The sequence below is a fragment of the Ptychodera flava genome, chromosome 12, assembly GCF_041260155.1.
Source record: "Ptychodera flava strain L36383 chromosome 12, AS_Pfla_20210202, whole genome shotgun sequence".
In the NCBI taxonomy this organism is placed as follows: Eukaryota; Metazoa; Hemichordata; class Enteropneusta; family Ptychoderidae; genus Ptychodera; species Ptychodera flava.
The window spans coordinates 2,792,993-2,811,203 of record NC_091939.1 but is presented as its reverse complement, the minus strand read 5'-3'; the positions used below and the strand labels follow the sequence as shown (position 1 = coordinate 2,811,203).

Here is an 18,211-nt window from a genome sequence, read left to right as displayed (position 1 = left end):
TGAACAAAAGGCAGATACATTGGAGGTTGCTGCACGTTTGGCCGATGATTATTCATTGACCCACAAATCTTCATTTCTCAGCAAACCATCCCAGTCCTTTTCATACAGAAACAATGCAGGTAAATTTAACTCGTCCTTTTCATCCAAGAATTTTTCAAAGGACAGTAGGAAATCAAATGACAACAGTTCACAGAGTTCAAGTAACACTCCCACATCATCAGATCCCAAGTCTCAATCTCCTTCTGACAAACAGTTCGGTACACTTTCTTGTAATTATTGTAAGAAAGACGGCCATTTAATGTCAGATTGTTTCAAATTGAAAAGAAAACGTGAAGGTCAAAGTGGTCAAAGTGGATCTAAGCCCACCGGCTTTATTTCTTCATCAACTCAATTAGAGTCTAATAATGTGTGCAACACATTTTCTGAGGTTAAATCCCTCTTATCCCCAATTAATGAGGTCAAGGTCAATTCTTCTCAAGATAGCATTATGGGTATTTTCGAACCATTTATTCATAATGGTTTTATATCACTTTCTAGTGATTTCTCTTCCGCTACCCCTGTCAAAATTTTAAGAGATACCGGGCTTCCCAGTCTCTTTGTTGGCAGATACCCTGCCGTTTTCTGAAAGTCATTTTCAGGTTCTAAAGTTCTTATTAAGGGGTAGATTGTAATGACTACATTCCTGTTCCTCTCCATAATGTCTATTTGTCTTCGGACTTTGTTTCTGGACCTGTGGCTTTAGGTATTAGGCCTTTTTTGCCTTTTGAAGGGATTCACCTTCTTCTTCGAAACGACCTTGCTGGGGACAAGGTCATTACTAATCCACTTGTGACTGATAATCCTAGTTTAGATCAGGATCCAGAGCCAATTGAACAAGAGATACCCGATTTATTTCCTTCATGTGCCATTACTCGAGCCATGTCAAAGAAAACTTCCGAGAATCAAATACTCTCAAAAATAATGTCACAGATGTTGACTTAAATGACACCTTTCTCAGTCAGGTGTTTGACACGGATCATTCCGTTATCCCTCGTGGATTTGAAACTTCCAGTAAAACTACTGACCAAAGTCAGACATTTTCTAGATCAAATCTCATTGCAGAACAACACAAAGACCCAGATATTTTGTGTTTGTTTGACAGGGTAGATGATGAAGGTAAAACTTCAGATAGCTCTGTTTCCTATTATACAAAGTCTGGTATTCTCATGCGTAAATGGAGACCTCCAGACGTTTTGGTTGATGACGATTGGGCTATAAAACATCAAATTGTGGTTCCAAAGCCCTACCGTGCTGAAATATTGCGCCTGGCCCATGAACCCCCTGGGCTGGTCACTTAGGAGTCAGGAAAACTTATCATAAAATTCTCAGTCACTTTTATTGGCCTAATCTCAGGCAGGATGTAGCACATTTCTGTAAAACTTGTCACACATGTCAAATGGTAGGAAAGCCAAATCAGACCATTCCAAAGGCCCCTTTACAGCCAATTCCTGCATTTCAAGAACCATTTAGTAGGATACTAATAGACTGTGTTGGGCCCCTACCAAAAACAAGATCAGGAAATGAGTACATGCTGACAATAATGTGTACATCAACTCGGTTCCCGAAGCCATACCACTGAGAAATATAAAGACAAAGACTATAGTGAGAGCTTTAGTCAAATTTTTCACTTTATTTGGCCTCCCTAAATGTGTCCAGTCCGATCAAGGCTCCAACTTTATGTCTGGTATTTTTCAACAAGTAATGGATCAGCTAGGCATTAAACAGTATAGGTCATCCGCCTATCATCCAGAAAGTCAGGGTGCTCTTGAGCGATTTCATCAAACTTTGAAAAACATGATTAGGACCTACTGTTTTGACACAGAGAAGCAGTGGGATGAAGGAATTCATTTTCTGCTCTTTGCTGTTAGAGAGTCAATTCAAGAGTCTCTTGGTTTTAGCCCATTTGAGCTTGTATTTGGACATACAGTCCGTGGCCCACTTAAGCTCGTGAAAGAGAAATTCCTATCAGACGATGATGATTGTCTGAATATTTTGCAATATGTGTCAGATTTTCGTACAAAACTCTCTAAAGCATGTGAATTAGCCAGAGAAAATCTTGAGTCATCTCAGCAGTCAATGAAAACCAAATATGATAAAAGCACCTCAAAACGAAGTTTGAACCGGGTCAAAAGGTTCTTGTTCTACTTCCGATTCCTGGCAAACCACTCCATGCTCGCTACTTTGGGCCATATCTAATTGATAAGAAATTGAGTGATTTAAATTACATCATAATAACACCTGACAGGCGAAAACAAAAACAGCTATGTCACATAAATATGCTTAAGCCATATTTGGATAGGGATAATCCTACTATAACTCAGCCTGTCAGTGCAGTCAGTTCAAACCATTATGAAGATAGTGATACTGAAACTGACTTGAGTGAAAATACTCTAAACTCAAAGCTGGGCTCGGTCAAGCTTCAGAACTCAGAAATCCTGGAGAAGCTGGAGTCTACAAGTTGGCACACCTCCAGCCAGAACAACAACAACAGGTGAAAGAACTGCTCCATGAATATAAACACCTGTTTCAAGATGTTCCAACGAGGACAAACGTCATCTATCACGACGTTGATGTTGGGGACAGTAAGCCTGTAAACAACATCCATACAGACTGAATCCAACAAAAGCGAAATATCTCCAGGAAGAAGTCAAATACCTGCTGGACAATGACTTTATTGAACCCAGTAAAAGTACTGGAGTTCGCCGTGCATACTTGTTCCCAAATCAGATCACAGTTATCGTATGTGCACGGACTTTAGGAAGGTCAACACTTTAACAAAGACAGACACTTTCCCAATCCCGAGGATTGATGACTGCATCGACCGAGTGGGAAAAGCTAAGTACGTGACGAAATTTGACCTACTGAAGGGATTTTGGCAAGTCCCTCTGACGGATCGTGCTCGTGAAATATCCGCCTTTGTTACACCAGACGGATTGTTCCAGTACAAGGTGATGCCATTCGGAATGAAGAACTCTCCGGCAACGTTCCAACGGATGATCAACGACGTCATATCCGGGCTAGACGGGTGTGCAGCCTACGTTGACGACGTCGTCCTGTATAGTGACACCTGGGAGGAACACATCAAGCTCATGCGGAAGTTCTTTGAGAGACTGAGTAAAGCCATGTTGACTGTCAACCTTGCCAAATCTGAGTTTGGTTGGGCTAGGGTAACTTACCTCGGACATACTGTAGGACAGGGTGAGGTAAACCTGTTGATGCCAAAATCAGTGCCATTTCAAGTTTTCCCATACCAAACTGCAAACGACAACTGATGCGCTTTCTCGGTATGGCTGGTTACTACAGAAAATTCTGTCCAAATTTCTCCACAATTACTGAGCCTTTGACTAACTTACTTAAAAAGAAAGTAAAGTTTGTTTGGTCAGAGCAATGCCAACAGGCATTTGATACACTTAAAGCCATACTGCAAAGTGCCCCAGTGTTGTCTGCACCAGATTTCACTTTGCCATTCAAATTAGCTGTAGATGCTAGTGATACGGCTGCTGGTGCTGTTTTATTGCAAGAGGATAGTCATGGTGTAGATCATCCTGTTTGCTATTTTTTCACGCAAATTTAACAATCCCAGAGAAACTACTCTACAATTGAAAAAGAGTGTTTATCTTTGATATTAGCTTTACAGCATTTTGAAGTTTATGTTACTTCTTCAAATCAGCCAATAGTGGTTTATATTGATCACAACCCTCTTGTTTTTCTGCAGAAATTTAAGGCAAAAATCAGAGATTGCTAAGATGGAGTTTAATGTTACAGGAGTTTAATCTTGATATTAGACATATCAAAGGCAGAGACAATTTAATTGCAGACTGTCTCTCTCGTATTTAGAGTTTATTGTTGTTCACTTTCAAGAAATTTTACTTTAGAGTAAAACAAAATTTGAGTACTTAAATCCTCTTTAAGATTACATTTGTAAAAGAAAGATTTTTCTTTGAAAAATTTTCTTTTTTGAAGAGGGGTGTGTTATGTAGGTCATTTCCCCACACTCATCATGACCTGAGTTCAATTAGTCTAGAACATTCTCAAGGTCACTGCCCTTGATGACCTCACAACCTTGAATTCAATTAGTCATGTTTGGAATGTTCTGGAAAGTTGATTAGTTGTGTAAGAGAGATAATTTTAGAACAGTAATTAGCATGTCAATAAAAGTTCTAGATTGTTCTTATAATATGCCTTTATAAAAGGGACGTGCTCAGCTTCCAGTCAGACTTTTGGATCGTGTCTCTTGTGTGTTACTAAACTCCAGCAGTAGTCATTCTCAGACTTTTCAAGACCTTCACTGCCAACGCTGGATTTATACTGTGGACTTTGTGCAGCTTCAAGCCTGCAAGGACTGTTCATTCATCCAACTGACTGTTACAACTCTGAGACTGGAGCTTTGCCGTCCCAGCTGAGATAAGTAGTCTGTACACTTTTAAAGCTTGTACTCTATCCCTGACTTAGCAATTAGTTTTATTTTCGTAATAAATTTTGTTTAAACGTTATTTGCTGAGTTCACCCTTTTGTTCGTTTTCTCTGCACGTAACACATTGTTTAAAGGCTACACAAAATGAAAGACAAGAGTTACCTGTCGAACAGCATGAAAAAGCAAAAGATGGGCAAGAAAATCCAAGTTCGGGGTTATAACATAAATGGACATTCTTTGGTTTCAAGTTAACGTCGATTAATGAACAATATTTAGGCCTACATGTAATAAGAACAGATGACCATAAGATGCGACACAATCCATTATCATTATGTCATTATGTTTCATCTGCTTAGCTGAAAAAATGAGTCCCGTGAAGAATATTTAAAGAGGGCTGTATTCATATGCATGCTGAGAAATAGGTACAGATACATTTCGTAAATGAGCATAGATCTTCCCTCACACAGACATAGATCTTCCCTCACACAGACATTGCTCTTTCTGAGCACAATATAGTTTCAACCAGTGGCGCACATTGAGAGACTACGAAAATTGTCAGGTCATTACTATTTACATGTACCTTAAGTTCCAGATCAACGAAGTTGTAGTCCGTGTCATTAGGTAGAATATCAATGAAATCTTGGAGAACCACTTGATCCTCGTCAGTACCACATGAAATGCCGTCATAAAGAGCTATGGAGTAGGACTCTATGCCGCTTTCAGCATCATTGAAGTTAGACCATGATACAAAGAGCATGTCATCTCTAGCTGTACGGACAATTTCCTGTAGTAATTATCAAGCCATCTTTACTCAAATCTGATAAATTTCCAATGAAATCATTTCAACCAAACAGACTAGCCATATTAAGTAACAACACACGAGATATTCAGCAGCGTATTACATTCAACGAAAATAAGCCTTTATTGATCTGGTCATTCCGATGAGTAATAAACACGCCCATTTCTACAGGGCATTCTTTAAATTTGAAGGTGAACATATATTACATAGAACAGACAGTTAAACAGCTATCGTGTAGATTAAGCACTATCTACTACACTACCTCATCTTCGAAAGCCCCTATTTTCAACCTCCCTGCATCAGGTGGCGTTTCATCTACTGTGAAGTCGCTCGATGCGAGGGAGCAGTGTCCTGACTCGTCTGTTGCCATGACGACTACAGTGTATGTTTCTTTGTCTTTAAGGTTCAGACCAGTTTGTTCAACCATGGTATCTTTGCCAACCTCTGTCCACGCCTTCTCTTCAAATAGATCTTGTAGACCTTGGTCTTCGTCTGACTGATAACCACCATGGTCAACAGAAAGTTGCTGAAAGGAACCATGGGTAAATTACTTGCAGCCTCGAACTGACCCAACCCACCATCATAATCATGCAGTCAATGGAACAAACAGAGTGCTGTATAAACCTTGACAAAATAAATTTATCTGAGGGATATCTAAGTATTTCCCTACAAACACGTTGTCAAAAGAGCATACGGTAAAATAAGCTTACGTCATGACGGCATATTGCTTTCATATTTTTCTGTGATGTTCGACAAGTGGAATATTACGCTCAAAGAAGGTACATGTAATTTTGTAACTTACCAAGTCTTTACAGGACAGGCTATGTAAAGTGCTTGTGTTGCTTCCAATTCCCCAAGTGTAAAACAAAACAGGCATGGTGAATTTGAAGTTGCTCCATGACAGGGTTAAACTTGATGGTGATGGTATGTAACTATAAACAATGACACGAGATGGAAGTAACAGAGTACTGATTACAAACTCAGGTACCAAATAAAGATAAAACAGGAATCGTTTACGATCGAAGTTCAATGGTATAAATACATAATGTATATGTATACAGTAGTTCGTGTTCACCTGATTATGGCCATCATCTTTCTTAACACAGTGTTCCAAACATCATGAGAAAAAAGCAAGGCCCTATCGTCTAACATACACAAGACCGCATTTTTTGTTTGTCTTTTTAGTTTTGCTTTTTTTGTTCATACAGGGATACTAATGATTAAGGCTTTTATTCTAAAATGAGAAATTTTAATTGGTGTGTATTCAGCAGACTGGAGACGACTTTTAAAGTTTGTGATGTATGCGCTATGAAGTATTTTACCGTTGGATGCTTATTTGCCCTTGTGACAGAAGTTCTCCACCAAACCCAACCCGTATGCCATTGGATGTAACCTCCACCATTGCAGTAGATACAGCAAAGGCTCTCAAAGTGATGTAGTACGTCTGTGTTTCAGGAATCAGTCGCAGATTGGTGAACGTGTGTGACGTGTTGAGTCCGACGTTTACAAATTGATGAATATCATCACGCGTGTTTGGATAACGCTGGTCTGTTCCAGCCGCCACTTCATAACGCTCTATTACCTGTCCTGCAAATTCAAAACAGCATTTGCAATTTGCATCGTCCAACGATTTGACAATTGTTTTGTTTCTTGTTCGTTTTTTAAAAAGTAAATTGCTAGATTTTCCTACCATACTTTCATCAACAACTGTATCATTTAACAGGCGAAACCGAATATTATGATCACATTTATTTTCACAATAAGCTTATTATCGAACAACAAGGCTATTGAGAATAAGCTGTTGTTGATGGCTTACCTCCAAGGAGTCCGGTAGATTGACCCGGATGAACACCGAAAGCATCCCAGTTTGCGGATAACTCGGTGATGGAAGATTGATAATTTAGGTCAAAGCCGTAAACATCGCCATCTCTGACGTCTCTTGGTACGAGAGGCTCCAGTTGTATAGTGATCCCGTCAGAACGAAGCGAGTGTGAGTAACCGAGTTGATTGGTTGCCCTGACAACCAAGTAGTAAGTTTCACCATTTTTCATGTCGAAGCCATCGTTCATTCCAAAAGCTGAAATCATTTAAACAGAAAATTAATTTCATCATAGTTATTTTACATATAAATGTTGAAAATATCCAGGATTATATATTTAAGCAATAACCCTCGCTGTAGGAGGTTATACAGGGGATTTTGGTACAATACGCTACATAAAGCACTAGCCGATAGGCGAGTGCTATATGGAACCAAAATCGAGTGTATACCCGTCTGCGGCGGGGGTTATTACTGCTATATTATAGTAAAAAGTTTACCAGATGCACGATTTCGATCTCGTTTCTTATTTTGCCCCGTCTCGCGTTATAGGGTGAAGAATGACGTCATTTTGGGGCTCCAAGTTCTCTACGAGTTCAGAAATACAGTGGTACAGGAATTTTATGATAAAAGCTCCAAAATTTTACAAATAATACGATTTTTCAAACTCTTGTTTCAGTCTCGCGAGACAGATGAAAGTTTAAAAAGTTCATCAGTCGTCGGTGCCCCTATTGGAGGTAACGGTGGTGAATGGTTGATTAAACTGATATGTGCTGAACAAAATTTAAGTCGGTACCCCCTAACTAGTATGTCAATAAATATATAATATTTGTATACTCTGATTTATTCGATTTTCGGCAAAATTTGCACTTTTCCCTATTTTTACTCGATCTGCTGAGCGAGTCAGTGACGCTCTTCCATTTACTGCCTGACACCATTTTCGAACGCCGTCGATACCTGACCCCCGTCGCTTACCCTATGCACTTCTGTGGTTTTATGATGCCGAAAGAAAACTAATAAATGGTCTAAAATTTGCACATTTGGATCGATTTAAGATATATCACAAATTTGTATGTTTATCAATATAGCGCACTTTGAATAAAGATTTAATTACGCCTAACGACGAAAACAAAGAAAGCTCGGCATGTTGTGAGTGTATCGGTGTGTAGCCACGCCAAACTTGGCATTCACAAGTTTACTGGTCCTATGACCTGCTAGTATGCTGAGGTCAGGTTTTTAGTGTAGCAGCTGAATCAAGCAAAGTGTACTGTGCGCTGTTGCCCTAATGCAATGATTTGTGTACATCACACACAAATGTGCTGCTTCAGAGATGCCTTTCATCATCGACCCCAACTTATTTTCACCAAGAGGTGAGTTACAGACCCATACTTTATCCGTGTATCGAAATTCGGACTTCGGTCGTTGAAACAAGGCGGATTGGTTTGGGCAATTTTTCGAAAATGATGGTTTAGGGGCCCGTTTTAGCACTGCGATCAGTAAATCAGTATTTTAGCATCGGTAGAGCAAGCAGTCGTCCAATCAGAATGGCGCATGGTAGCATGATATAATATAATTGTCATTATTTGTATGATGGTTTGACCATACACGTATGAATATCTATTTGATGATAGATTATCTACAAAGGTAAGGTTATTACAGATACCGTCAGTTGTCTCTATTTTCGGTTGGACCAAGGTTCCGTCAATCTTGTAAATTGACCATTCATACTTCAACTTTGGACAAGGGTCACCATCAAAATGCCACTGACCAAACAACGCCTCGTTACTGTCCTGATAATCTCTGTAATAGGTGAATACAGATACTTGAATAAATATAGTATCATGCATTTCCGATGAACTGCTCATAAAGATCCCATTACTATGTGTGGAGAAAACAAAATACATTTTTAATGGCCACCTTATAGTTCAGTGAAAGGCAGCTTTTGTTCTCATCGTACATTACAGGATTATGAATAATCCGGACATTTTGGCCAAAGTTGTTTGGGAGATGTCAGATGAAGTACAAATACTCACTCACAGAAAAATAAGACATAAATATGGACATACCCATCAATCACCTGTGTGGTTTAAGTAACAATACACTTGCCAGTATTGACATTCACTTTCCATATTCAGAAACAGGAAATAGTTTGAATTGTGGATGAACTATCAAACTTACAGATCGACTTTTCCATTTCCATCCCAAACGTAGCTACCTTCCAAAGGCGGCAATCCAGCACTTATTCGACTGATGTAGATACCATTAGAGACAGCAGTCGTATGAAGACCAGCAGCGTTGAAACCTCGAACGGAAACAAAAGCTTTCCTGACGTCATAGAGGTTGACCCCCGTAATGACAGCCATCAGCCTGTTGTTCACTTCTACATCATAGAACGTCTTCAACTGTGCGCCCCCTGGAGACGTGCCAACTGCTACCTGGTACCTGTACATGGAAAAAAGATTTCAGTGTTAATGACCACAAAACAGTAGTCTAACGTAATTCACGCAGTCAATGCAAAGCTTGCACGGAAAGTGAAGTTGAAGGGTGAAAGTATTTACATACCTAACAATTGGACTTTCTGCGTCTTCGAAAGGTTCCCAGGTGACGAATATTCTATCAAGTGATCTTTGGCAAACTGCAGCCTTCGACACACAATCTAGATATTAAAAATGAACATGAACTATTACTACTGGCAGCTGTACAGTATATTGTGGTAGTTAACTTCAAGTTATCAATTTTGTACCAAAAGAAATTAAACGTCTCCTCAATAGTGTAATTAAAACGACACAAAAATGTACTGTTCTTTGAAAACAACACGAATACTTGTTAAACATATTTACTGTTTCGTTGTATTTTAACACACCTTCCAATGTCATGCAGTTTAATCGTTCCGAGGCACCATCATTATCATCATCAAAACGTTGTTCGTCTACGCCCGTCAGTTCTACCACTCGGCCACCGATTGGTGGCGTTTCGTCGATGTGGATTGGCTGGGAATATGAGTTTGTCGATTCACCAACATTGTTCACTGCAGTTACAGTCACGTAGTACGTCTTACGTTCAAATGGACCTAGAACAAGGAAATAGAGTATCTTAGTTATCTTTTTTATTCTGACATGGCAGGACGATTAAATGAAACCTCCGTTAATGTAGGTGCAAATGAACACCAGAGAGGCGGATGTACGAGTTCACGGACAAGACAAGAATAAACTCCACTTTTTCAATGCTTTGTTCTGGCAAATGAATATGTATCGCGGCGTGGATATCGATTCTTCTACACATGGGGACTTGCTGTAGAGAATACGCCTTGGGGACATATATCTTGACTCATAAATGTTTAAAATACTTTTCTGAGTCTACATCTTCTAGATCTGCGGGTTCATTTTAAAGTTCTTGAAGTAAGAACAATTTGACCGTCCTAATTGCTTTGAAAATCGAACAGTTTAATTTCCCCATAGACTTGACACAGGAATGCCGACCATTTTCAATTTCAATTATTGGTAAATGTTGGGTAATTTGTTTCTCTAATTCACGAAACTTTGTAAGGTAACCACCGATTTCTAGAGAGAGAATGAAGGCTTCGTCGACCAAAGTTTGAGCAAAAGTTGAATTCGTTTTCAAACCGCATGCCTCCTCAACAAACTCCACACATTTATTTTACTGAAACCAATGTTAGAAGGTCACTAGAGGTATCACAGCTTAAAGTGTGAGTGCATTTCAACTCTAATATGTCATTACCGCTCGCAATGTGTTCGTTCAGAGATGCAGCAACAGTTGTAAATGGATAAATGGAATCGTCCTCTTCTTCTACGCCAATGGCGAACATGTAATGGGATATTCCACTCTCTGCATCGTAAAATCCAGACCAGGTGCACTTCAGGTCATCTGTTGTTGTGATAAACGACGGACAAACTACGCTTCCCTTAATTGGAGGAGTAGTGTCAACTGTCACACCCCTTGAACTTTCCTTTGACCAAAGTCCAACCTGTAATTGTGAAGAGCGTGAAACACATTGCCACTCATTTTGTGTAACACAGAGTAATTGTGTAAACGTAAAAGGATGGTTTTTGCCATCATCGCAAATGACAGATCACTGCATTATTGACAGAAAAATGTTATTTTCAGGGCTTCGTTTTCAAATGTTAACGTGCTACCATGATGATAATTCATAACGACTCTTGTTATAATTTTGGTAATAATGTCGCTCCAAATGTACGAACTTTAATGTCAGATGAACAGACCATAAACTTTACATTTAGGACACGTGATCATATTATTCTCATTTCCATATTTACCTCCATTCTACATAAACTACTCCGAGTTTGAATTTGTACTCTCAGCGTGGCAAAAAGGTTTTGTTTCTTTCCGATAATTTCAATACGCATTAAAATATGATTTATTCTTGCCGAAGTTTACAAAACTGTCTCAGTATCAAAGTAATATGTGATACTCACTTTGTTGACTGACGAAACCGTTATTACATTCGGCAGATTGTCGGTGTTTGGTTGTACCAAGGCAATAGGAGTGCTTTCACGTCCCTCACTGTCAGTACATGAATATACGTCAGACGCTCCAGGATAACTTCCGTAACAGAACTCTGTGAAGTATACCTCGCTTTCATCTTCTGTCACGTGCCAAGAATCAACTATTGAATCGGAAAATTTCTAAAAAGAAGAAATTTAGGACCTTGTCTCACAATATTCAGATAAGAACTTCTGATCAATAGGTCATGACCTTAATCAAATCACTAAACGCCAACAGTTTTTGAAACAACATCAAAGATTAACATAGGTAACTGTGCTCAAAGATCGCAAGGGTTTTGAAACAACATCAAAGATTAACATAGGTAACTGTGCTCAAAGATCGCAAGGGACCCATACGACCTATGTACATATAAGTTTATATCCAACGTACGTTGACGATTGATGAAAGTTAAACATGTTTGTCATAATGTACACCGTAATGTTTAAATGGTGCAGCTACGTTAACGCGATGTATTTAGATTATGTGCACGAAATATATCGTTTGTACACAGGAAAGTCGCACATGCGCAGTTCCGACGACCCTCCCTTAATGTTTTTAGACATCTTGGATACCGCTGAATGTATAGCCAGAATAATTGAACTATCGGATGTCAAATTAGCCTGCCAATGGATACAGGTCGTATTTGTATATTCTTACCTGGTAAATACCCAGGTTTGTTTCTACAGTCTGATTCTGCCTCAGAATACCCTGAGAATCCACGTCTACGATAGGTGGGCTGGTGTCGACGGTAAAACCGTCTGACGTTGAATCCAGGGCATTTCCAGCTCCTGTCAATGCCCGGATTGTTGTGTAGTATGTCACTTCAGGGTCAAGTTGAAGGAGCGACTGTGCAAGTCCAGAGCCCACAAGACCTGTTGAATGAAGATAGTGTCCGATATATTGGATGAACACTCCAACCATCGCTATGCACCTTTTTAGAGAGTATTTGGAACGATTGTAGTCTTACACCATTTCACGACTACATTCAAATGTAAGTATTTTGAATGGACTCATAGTCGTATCGATGATCGAGACTTAAAAGGTTTTAAATACCTTTTCTCTGTCCTTCGTATACTTACCATCTCCGAGACCACTCTCGTATTGATTGATGAGGATTCCATTACTGATGTAAGGTTGGATATCATCCAGGCCAGGTCGACTTCCCACAGCCCATTCATAATGGGCAATTCCATGTTGTTCACTTTCAAATCCGTTAAACTGCGCTGTAACGGTTCCTGTCTCTCTCTGGTAGTCAATATCCACATATCCGTCCATCGATTCACCGGGTACCTGATCTTCAGGTCCATCGAATACGAGTCCTGTCTTGTCTTCTGCGACTATCCGGATTGCACTGAGAACAATGGAAGTGGAAAATCATAGTAAAAGCTGTTACCTCTTGCAAACAAAATATGACAAACATTTCCACTGACAGCGAAAAGTCTAAAAGTTATCACAACTGTAACACACGTTCATAATAATACGTAAAACGTTTCCTAGAAATCGTGTAAGGTTCGTTAGAAAGACCTTAGTCATAAACATCTCCGTTAAATTGGTTTTAGCAAACAACGATCACACAATACTGAGTCTAAACATCAATAGAACTAACGTTACTAAAGGTAGCACATCATGTATTTTGACTTTCGAATTTTGTAATACTTTGCTGCTATGCAGCTTGTGAAGACGCCATTGGAAGTCGGTGGGTTAAATGAACTTTTTAACAGTCCTGTTTTTTGTGAAAATCAAGAATGGAATTTTCCCTGTAAGATATTATATAAGATGACGGCAATTCTGAATTTCAAATGTAAGTAACGTTAAATAATTTATTTCTCTTGTACTAAAATTTGCACAGTGGATTTTTATTCTATAGTATGAAAGTTTGTTGTAAAGTTTCATTGAAGAAAGTTTGGACACAGTTAACGTTTGAGTATTTCAGTTTCGACTGCTTTAATTTAAGTTTGTGACTCATATCGAGAAACAGTGGTTGCTTATCAATTGTATGTCAACTGACCTCGAGGTCATATTACTAGATTCAGTTCCAGCACCATTTATTGCTCTCACTGTCAGATAGTAGACGGGCCCAAAATCCTCCACGCTGTACTTCTGTAATTGTAAACCATCGATATAACCACCTTCCTTTGGCCCCATGCTGGTGAAATCCTTCACATCGGTTGCACCTGTTAGGCCAAAAAAAAAAAAAAAGAAATGTTTCTGGTCAGCGCGCGCGTCACTTGAACAACAGCGCGTCACCCTTTTTTTCCTGGTTAATGGCCGGATGCTGTGGCAAACTACACACTGATTACTATAACACCAAACCAAAACGGCTGAAGAGAAAGAGAAAATTCTTTGGGGCACATGATCAGTGACTGCATGAACAATTTAAATGTTACTAAATTGATAAACTGTAAAACTCAGTGTTCTCCCCAGACCATAGCGGTCCCGCTACGCTTTCGCCTCTCCCCGTACGGTTTGATTCTCCCCGTTACGCTTTCAAATAGTCCCGCCATCCTTTAGTTCACACGCTCTGCGCAGCTACCAGCTGATGCATGCATTGTCTACACATTAGCGCTCACTCCAACTTTCAACCTGGTGGAAGGTGTGAAGTATGGTATGCACTGTATGCATCAGATAAGTTGTCCGTAAGTGTTGAGAGGAACGTTAAAACAATAGAAGAATCGGCTGGGTTGTTCACAAATTTTCATTCCAGAACGACTATTACGACCAAAAGACCTTTAATTACTCAGTATACATCGCGGACAAGTGTTCACAGAGGTAGGCGTGGTAGCACTAGCAGGGCCTTTGATCACATTCCCATGCTTTGATCAACGAAATGGACGCAAAAGAAACAAGAGTTAACTGGTGAGGGTTGATTATGATTGTACAACGATGAGTTTTGTCCTAGTACGATCACGATCGCGATCGAGTTCACATTGCATAAATTTCAATATGGCGGCGCCATGTTGGTCGACGGGTTTATAACGTGTTGACATTGATACTGGCGTCGCGTGTGGTGCCACTCTGACACGTCCTCTGAAAGATTTTACACCTGATTTTCGAGGGATTGTAGTCGCACTTAGTTCATGTCTTGTGATCATCTTGGTGGTATTTTTAAAATCAAGAATCGAACGACGATGTCCAGTGGCAGTAGAAGTTATAAGGGGGGGGGGGGGGGGGGGGGGGGGGCGCTGGTTGAAATCTATCCCCGTGATGAAAAATTATTCGCGGTGTTTGTCGTTCAAAAATGATATAAAACTCAATTACATTTGAATTGTGTAAAGCTTAAACTTGTGAATTTTCCTCTTTGTTGGCAAGTTTTGACAATTTATTAGCAATATATGTATTAATGAAACTCCAATCAGACGAACCATTTCTTGCTCTCAAAGTTTCAATCTGAATCTTCTGTTTTAATTGCAATTGTAATTACAATACTGTAATGATTTATTTAAGTGTAATAAAGAGTTTCCATGATGTTAAAACTGTGTTACCATTGCATTTTGTTGTGAGTGTACATGTATGTGTGGATGCATGTGCAAGCTTACATCCATATGCAAATATAAATTAATGATATGCAAATGATTATGCAAATTAGCCGCTACGCTTTGGCGCTTTAACTGACCCTCCTCCCTCCCTTGAGGAGGAGGAAAAAAAAAAAATCCGCGTCGCCGCACCATTTTTTTAAGAAAGGCCTGACCAGAAACATTTTCTTTTTTTTTTTTGGCCTTACGGAAAATTATACTTTTTAGATCACCGCAATGAGACGTTTTAGCTGTACTCGCCAATGGGGATTTTTTCTGATATTTTATTAATAAAAAGACTGAAGTATAAGTACCTTCACTTGTTCCGATGCTCAAAAGATAGTCAACAACACCGCTTTCGAAGTCAGTTGCTTTCCAGTAAGCCCGGATGCCTTCGGTGTCAGTTTGAAGAACGAAACCATCAATGATTTCTTCCTCTTCATCTTCACTGAGAACTCCGATGGAAACCAATCTCATCTACGAGACGGAGATACCAAATACCGTAAGGAATGAATGCTTCAACACGAATAGTATAGTGATCAAAGATATCTTCGTATACGAAACACTACCAAGTCACGTTATCATCATTTACACTCGGAGAGTATGACATAGTGTACGCGGCGATTCTTTCAACAGGAGATAAATGACAGCTGCAGGTATATCTATCTCTGATTGATTGAGTTTGTAGTCTACGTTCACTGAACTATGTAAAATTTACTATAAGATTTAGACAAGGTTTAAGAAAGCTTTCTCGGTAGAAAGTTGAGTCTGCTAGCAACTTGAAGCATTTGCGACCAGTTTAAGCTGACCAGTCCTGCTTGCATTTCCAACTCCAAGGAAATTATTTTTAAAACAGGCTGGATTTATCGTAAGAAGCACTTACTATAGGTGAAGTTGTGTCAACAAACACTCCATCTGTATCCTGGACATTACTAAGACCAGCACCATTGACAGCAGTGACACGGATACTATAGTGGGCGCCATTGATCAGAGGCAGGTCTTCGGATGTCCAAGTAAATGCCGATGAATCAACTTCTTCGCTGTCACTGAACAAGGTAATACACATTTAAATTGCTGATTTCACTGAAGACATGGTACATTATTTACATATACTGTCAAACAGAAGATACAATGTTTTTGGCATTCTTTTCAGTGAACTTAGGGTAGAATGCGCCTCCGGGACAGATATTCGGACTCTCAAACTTTTACAATTCTTTTCTGATCTACCACTTGTAATTGTAGGGATTCATTTTAAAGCTCTTGGTGTAAGAAAACTTTTCAGCGGTTTAGGTTTTTGAAAATCGAAAATTGTATTTATTTCTCCATAGTTAAAAAAAAGAATGGCGGCCATTGAATTTAAAATGTCGGTAAATCTTGGATTATTTGTTTCTCTGGTACTACAATTTGCACGGTGACTGCCGTTTTTTATTCTTGATTTTGAAAGAGAATGGTTGAAATATTTCTTGAGGAACGTTTGAGCAAAAGTTTAAGTCTTTCACTTTGGAATTGCATACTACCTTGAATTGAAAAATGTGAAGTATAATAAATTATGTTTAGCAACATTGCATACCTTTCTCTGGGATATATTTTCAAGGTCGTTCCACCATACGTCTCACGCACAGATATTCTGTAGATTTCAATGTCAGATTCAGGGTCTTCAAAGTTCCAATTTGCAGACAATTCCTTTGGGCTCGACTGATAAAGTAAATACATAACGGTAAATATACGATTTTACTCGATAATACCCAGTACTACAATAAACATGCAGATTGTTGAAACTCGATTATATTTCATAATCGGCAATGCCAAGACTGACTGACAAATTGCGATTGATTGTACATTGAAGCGTTTAATCACTGGTTCTATTACAAATGGATAAATGTTTACTTGGAAACGCATTTTATCATCCTGCATTTAATTCACGAGCTGTCACGATTAAATAAAAGACGTTGGATAGGGTTTTACCGTGTACTTTATGTTGCCACCCAATGTTGTACCATCGCCAAGAAATTTGAATATAGGTACGGTCAAGTCAACAAGGTATCCATCTGTTTCGGTCTTGATTCCTGTCAGGGCCTTGTTAATGGTTTGCAGTTCAACAAACACGTAATCCATGTGATGTAGGTGGAAATGGTGCCAGTTTATGGAATTATCACTGCTTGGAATTGACTCAGAGTCATGGATGATGTGGAATGGCGGGGTCGAGTTTCCTACAAGCAGTAAAATCAGAAGCAATACGACTGTGTATAATACTCTGATTTCATGCAAGAAGAGGAGCTTTGTCCCGAAAGATAGAACTCATGGAAACACCATACCTTGAGGTGCGTGCCTCCTCCACACGGTAACTATATATTCTTTGATGTTAGACTCAGGATCAAAGTATTCATTCCAATTAGCTGACACGCTCGCCGCCTTTGAACCGAACGCCATGTCCCTCGCAGGATCCAATCCATCTTTAATCCATCCTTCAACTGGCTCAGTCTCATCGTACAAAACTGCAATCATAATAAAACTAATCAAAACTCAAGAAACAAACATTGGCATTTAGTGAACTAAGTAGCAATCGTATTCAAAAGTGTCATTTCATACAAAAATGCAAAAGTATGCAGAAAAATCTTCAGAGAGCAAATTCATCTACATAGCGATTTAATATGAGTATGAGACAAATAGCCAAGGTATTATCAATGGCCGATGTTGCGAAAGAAAAGAGCAAATCCGTTTCATACATAGATGGGTTCGTTCAACCTCCTTGTGTTACCTCATTACCTTAAGGTCCATAGCTGTATTAAATTAGTCACATGCAGCAGCGTTTTCAAAAAGTACGACTTACCGCCATCTGTGGTGACATTGGTACTCAGTTTCTTATGGCCAGCATTATACGCAGTGATGGTTGAATAGTAGGTAGTATTGTGTGTCAGTATCACGCTATCGTTACAAATTCTGTGAGTAGACGGTTCTAACTCAACATATGGTATGGTGTCATTGTCTCCTGGTGATGTTCCGACGTGCCAAGTGTACTTCTCTGGAAATGCAGATACGCGAACAGACACATTAAAATTGAATGATACCATCATTTTGTTTTTAAACAATAATACTTTGACAGTCAT

The 18,211-nt window shown here is 39.2% G+C and overlaps 1 protein-coding gene across 1 annotated transcript in view; it reads right to left on the bottom strand.

Annotated features, from left to right (window-relative positions):
- The window catches only part of LOC139145998 (uncharacterized), a 39,989-nt gene that overhangs the window by 15,651 nt on the left and 6,127 nt on the right, over nucleotides 1–18,211 (bottom strand). Inside the window, exons 12-31 of the mRNA XM_070717445.1 lie at nucleotides 17,935–18,126; nucleotides 17,420–17,599; nucleotides 17,070–17,314; nucleotides 16,675–16,799; nucleotides 15,988–16,150; nucleotides 15,419–15,581; nucleotides 13,601–13,766; nucleotides 12,672–12,943; nucleotides 12,250–12,464; nucleotides 11,523–11,732; nucleotides 10,807–11,053; nucleotides 9,932–10,138; nucleotides 9,631–9,724; nucleotides 9,247–9,510; nucleotides 8,732–8,868; nucleotides 7,069–7,329; nucleotides 6,575–6,839; nucleotides 6,055–6,184; nucleotides 5,515–5,778; nucleotides 5,034–5,237 (exon numbers count right to left, since the gene is read on the bottom strand). Of these exons, the coding sequence (XP_070573546.1) occupies nucleotides 5,034–5,237; nucleotides 5,515–5,778; nucleotides 6,055–6,184; nucleotides 6,575–6,839; nucleotides 7,069–7,329; nucleotides 8,732–8,868; nucleotides 9,247–9,510; nucleotides 9,631–9,724; nucleotides 9,932–10,138; nucleotides 10,807–11,053; nucleotides 11,523–11,732; nucleotides 12,250–12,464; nucleotides 12,672–12,943; nucleotides 13,601–13,766; nucleotides 15,419–15,581; nucleotides 15,988–16,150; nucleotides 16,675–16,799; nucleotides 17,070–17,314; nucleotides 17,420–17,599; nucleotides 17,935–18,126 (4,004 nt within the window). The remainder of the gene's footprint in view (nucleotides 1–5,033; nucleotides 5,238–5,514; nucleotides 5,779–6,054; nucleotides 6,185–6,574; nucleotides 6,840–7,068; nucleotides 7,330–8,731; nucleotides 8,869–9,246; nucleotides 9,511–9,630; nucleotides 9,725–9,931; nucleotides 10,139–10,806; nucleotides 11,054–11,522; nucleotides 11,733–12,249; nucleotides 12,465–12,671; nucleotides 12,944–13,600; nucleotides 13,767–15,418; nucleotides 15,582–15,987; nucleotides 16,151–16,674; nucleotides 16,800–17,069; nucleotides 17,315–17,419; nucleotides 17,600–17,934; nucleotides 18,127–18,211) is intronic.